Source organism: Diadema setosum, chromosome 19, assembly GCF_964275005.1.
Source record: "Diadema setosum chromosome 19, eeDiaSeto1, whole genome shotgun sequence".
Lineage (NCBI taxonomy): Eukaryota > Metazoa > Echinodermata > Echinoidea > Diadematoida > Diadematidae > Diadema > Diadema setosum.
This window is the reverse complement of record NC_092703.1, coordinates 26,866,182-26,871,160: the sequence shown is the minus strand read 5'-3', so window position 1 is coordinate 26,871,160 and position 4,979 is coordinate 26,866,182. Positions and strand designations below refer to the sequence as shown.

Sequence of the window (4,979 nt, the reverse complement as noted above, 5' to 3'; positions counted from 1 at the left end):
AGCCATTTTGAAAAATGGCCGCCACAGCCCCACAGGCAGGATCGGAGTGGCTTCCATATCAGAAACAACTTGCATTGGCATCATGTAAATGTGTACCAAGTTTCATGCTTTTACCATAAGGTGCACGATTCACCCCAAAAGCGCTTTACCGAGTGACTACAATAAAAAGTTTACACTTAGAAATTGCTACTTATCTCAAACATCAGTTTTGAACCAAAGGTTACCATACATGTTCTGAAAGAGTGTTTTATCCAAAATCACTTTGTATGATCATTTGTGATTCATGATTTAAACCTCAACTGCATAGAGTACCCAGTTGTTTAATGTATTGTATTTATGATTTTTATGCAATACTTAAACCATACTTGTATTAATGTCTATAGCATGCTATACAGTATGAAAATAGAAAAGAAAACTCATGTTTGACCCCAAGTTCTGTACAGATTGTACAATAAAGGCCAACTCCATTAGTACGATCTTGAAGTCCTTTAATATTCTCTACTTTGGCACATTGATTAAGGTATATTAACAAATGACTAAGCAAAGAAGATGAGATAAAGGGGCATATCTGTAGTTTGGGTAGTGTAGCGGGTGCTGTTGATGATATTGCCGATCAGCGTTAGCATTGATACGACGAAGTATGAAAAAGTTAGCTTTCATTGCTTTGGTCTTTGATTTTTATAAACATAAGTGTCCTTCTAAGATTTGACATAACTGACACCCACCATAGCCTGAATCAAAAACATTATATCGACACTATGCTCTAAACAAAGATAATGAGATGTTTCTTTACTTCAATTTGGCTCTTGATTTGTCCCTCTTTCTCTCTATTGCATAACATAAGACTATTGCTGAACTTGGAATTTTTGTGCTAAAATTCCAAACATGTATAGAAAACATTATCACAAACGCACCTTTCAATCAGCAAACTAATAAACACTCAAAGAATATAAAAAACAAGCACTTAATGCATACTGCTTGATGACATATAACAATGCAGTGTGTAAGTTTTTCATTGAAGATGATCTACTTACACTGTGTTATCTAATCAAATGACCATTTAGATAGATGCCCGCCTTTAGTTCCATTGCAAACTTTCAAATAAAAAAGTAAATTTGTCAAAAAGAAAGGCATCCTGTATTAATAGGTATTAATGCATGAGCAAACAATAGGCAAAGTGGAGAGAAATTTTTCTTTAGCACAACACTTTACACAATGGTAATCATTTGCAAATCCAATCTTAACTGGTTAACAGAATCATTTACCAGGTAAACTTTCAGATTAGCGTTTAAGTCCACAGTCTTTTTAACTGCAGCCTTTCTTTTGCTTTAAACTTGCATGTGCACGCTTAAAGAAATACATGATTGAACCACATTCAGTGTGCGCGTACACTTCAAAAACCTAGGAGGGTGTTTAAACCAGGTGGGGGTTTAAACCTCCTTCGATAATTCGGGCCTATGGGTTTGAACTTATCATATCTCAGTCATTTACGGTTAAAGTTTGTGTTACTTATAGATGCCGACTACAACTTGAATATTCCATTTGCTAAAATATTCGGCCTTATTCTTAACCATTTGTTGCTGTCATAGAAAAATGACATATACCAATGTTGTGTGCAAGTCTTTCACTGTAGATGTTTAAGAGAAGTCTACAGTCTTTTTACCTGCAGGCTTTGTTTTGCTTGAAACTGTTGCGAATGTAATCTTTGATATTACGCCAGGTTCTTTCACGCAAGATGGGCTCCTCTTTTAAGCACTGCTCAATTTGTGATTTACGAGGAAGAGTGTTGGTCAAAATAAGTTGATGGAAGTGACGTTGGACTGCTGCTTTTTCACCTGGACTCCATTGCTTCCATTTCTTGATATTCAGATTCCTCGTCATAGGTGGGTGTTTTCTCTTTGTAACTCTCACTGGAGCCACTGAAGACTCTGCATCCAGACACGGAGAATGTGACTCACTCATGGCTTCCTCTGCATCTACCAGTCTATCTGCCTTGTAGTCATCGCCAAGTTCTACCAAAAAACAAATTGACATTGCATCAAAAAGACTATATAGTTTCATATGTAGAGGAATGTGTACAGAGAAAGTAGAAAATGTAGTTTGTACAGTTAATTCTAAACTGATATTAAAAGTGTTTGTATGAATCGCAGCAACTGTAAAACTTCATGATTGATTAATGTTTACAAATTCTGCGTTATAATATGTGGAGGTTGTATGTGTTGTTTTGGTATGTTAGCATGTACTTAGCCCCCCCCCCCCCCCCCCCCCGTAGAACAGTGTATGATCAGTGAAAGCACTACATAATAAATAATAATAATAATAATAAAGACATGATAAGCAATCACCTGTGTAGGCAATCCTCTAGGCTAGTCAATTTATGAACTGAACTAACAAAAGCACATTTATCGATGGTGTACATAAGTTTGTAATACAGAAGTATTTGAATAAATATTGAAACTTTCCTAATAAAACGATACATTTAATTCTTGAAGTATTTGTTGTGGTTTTATCAACTAACTCCAAGAATATGACATACAATGTAAGCAATCAACAGAGTCGGCATCGTTGTATTACTATCTGGTGCCTTGAACATGGTAGCATGGAGCTGAACCCTATTCTGTCTGGGCTTTTTGTGAGCACTTTCTGACTGGAAGGTCTGATTGATGTGAAATTATGCAAGAACATCATTGCACATGTAAATAGTATCCCTGCATTTGATTTTTGGAAAAAAAAAACATAATGCCTCCGGCACCACTTCATGGCGGAGGCATAAAAATAATTCATTGCTTTATCAATTCATGCAAATTATGAAATAATTCAAGCAAATTTGTATTCTATTGTTTTATCAATTCCTTAGAATATGTATTTTACTGTTTTCATCTTGTGTACTTCTTTCAGAATTTTTTGTTTCAGAAATGTATCTTGATAAGTATCAAGACAAGGAAGATATTAAGCCAAAAGGCCTAGAAGACTCAACTAGGAGTGTAATAGAGGAATTTAGGAGTTTTTTTTTAACACAATATATGCAAAATGTCAATTTTCATTAAATTTTGGCTCGACACGTCATTTCATGATGTTGTGTAATTGTGGGTCCAATTTTTTTGAACTTGGTCTCAAAAGTTGCAAGAGCTGCATGGCAGTCTAGGATTTTTTTGGGGGGGGATCAAATTGACCCCCTTCCCCACGTCAGAATAGGGTTAAACATTCAGGCTAACAAAATGACAACAGACAACTTTCAAAATGTACAAAATATAAAAACTTTCATTTACCTTCATTGAGCACAGGCACACTATCCAGTGTTTCACCTTGAGAGAGTCCTTCCCCACCTTGTTCCATCGAAAGTAGGATCTTGGATACTTTAGCCACTTGCAGCACTTCATTTGGGAGTCTGTAGAAATCTCTATGTACATGCACGTCATGTCCTAGGAAATTGGCCACGATATCCATCTCATTTTCCTTCAAGCTGAGGAGCTGGCACAAGGTTCCCAGCTGTTTCCTCAGCCGTGTTCCTGTGATTGTATCTGGATGCTTGACCTCACTCAGATAGCTAAACTTGCGTAGACAGTCACTAGCTCGAATATGCCCCAGTGACATACTATGAGATCGAGCAAACAAGTACTCATTTTCTGGGTTGACTCCTGCTTGATGTCGGTTATCAACAAGAGCAGAAATCCATTCCTCCATCTCTGATGTTAGTAGGGCAGGGACCGATCTGCCTCTTCTCCCAACAAGCTCCACCCGAGACAACTTCTTGCACAATTCCTTTTCGAGTTGGGAAAGGGACTTGATAACAGTTGAATCTGGTAATCCATCTAAATTCTTGTAGTCACTAAGCTTCATTTTTGACATTTCTCCAGTTCTTCTTCTGTTGAACATGGTAATTTGGGCTAGAGTTACTTCATTCAAGTCATTCCATGCTTCTGAATCACTCGTATCTGCAGCCAGTCTTTGGTAACTTCTTCTTCCCCTTTCCTTCAAGAAGTTAGTAAGATGAACAACATCTTCTGTGAGAGGGAGAAGCTCAACGCGATTCCTTTTCTGTTCATGCAGAGTCCTGAGGGCACTGGAGGAAATGAAGCATGACCAATCACTTGTGCAACACTCACTGAATTTCTTCGCATTGTGGTACATATTGTCATCTCCACTTCCGGATCCCTTGCCTTGTTGTACTTTGGCCATTTTCTGCAAAGTGTGTCCTAATTTCAATGCTAGGGATGGTATTTTGTATTGATGTGTCTCTTCATCATACCCAGCGACCTCCTTCACTGCTGCTACCACGGTCATGAACTTCCTCGGGTGAATGAATTCACTCATAGGAGCATTCTTGTTGTCTGTCATCTTCCGAAGCTTAGAAAGAAGGCGTCCGGACTCCCTCATTTTGTTTCTTATGTCTGTCTCTTTGTCTCTATCATGTCCATGAACACGATACTGCCTTTCAGCCATCTGTTATTAGATTGTCGCTCTTAGCAATCCTAGAGATCTTATCATCCTTCATTGTCAGTAGCACTTTATTTAATCCAGGCGATACACCCCTTGGAGGTGGTAAGAGTAGTTTGCATGTTTTTGCTGGCCTTTCATGCTTCTTCTTTTGGCGAGATGGTTTCAGAGGGCAATTGTGTTTCCACAAATCCCTTCTCACATAATAGCCCAAGCAATGTTCACAAGGCCCTTAATCTTCTGCTGAAGTTGCATATGCTGGCCTATACACTACATGTATTGTCCCTTTACCGTTTCGCAACACTGTGCAATTATGCCTGTGTGTGCCTTTATTCCTTAGAAGAGTCATTTTCTTTTGCTTTTTTTTCTGTCTGTTTCATACTGTATTGCAGCTACTTCATGTTCTTCTCCATGTATGTCTCGTAAATGTCTCTGAATTTGGGACTGCATGGTTTGACAATATAGGCAAGGGTATCTTTTGTCAAACACTCTCTTTCCATCATTATTTGTCATCTGTACACGAATACTTCCTAGTTCATTAG

General features: G+C 38.0%; 1 protein-coding gene across 1 annotated transcript; it reads right to left on the bottom strand.

The window, feature by feature from the left end:
- Positions 1 to 1,659: 1,659 nt before the first annotated feature.
- LOC140242815 (uncharacterized) lies at positions 1,660 to 4,759 on the bottom strand. The gene is made up of 2 exons (XM_072322570.1): positions 3,270 to 4,759; positions 1,660 to 2,012 (listed from the first exon to the last, which is right to left on the bottom strand). Exons 1-2 carry the CDS (start codon positions 4,441 to 4,443, stop codon positions 1,660 to 1,662), a joined length of 1,527 nt encoding a protein of 508 aa, XP_072178671.1. The 5' UTR covers positions 4,444 to 4,759.
- Positions 4,760 to 4,979: the final 220 nt, after the last annotated feature.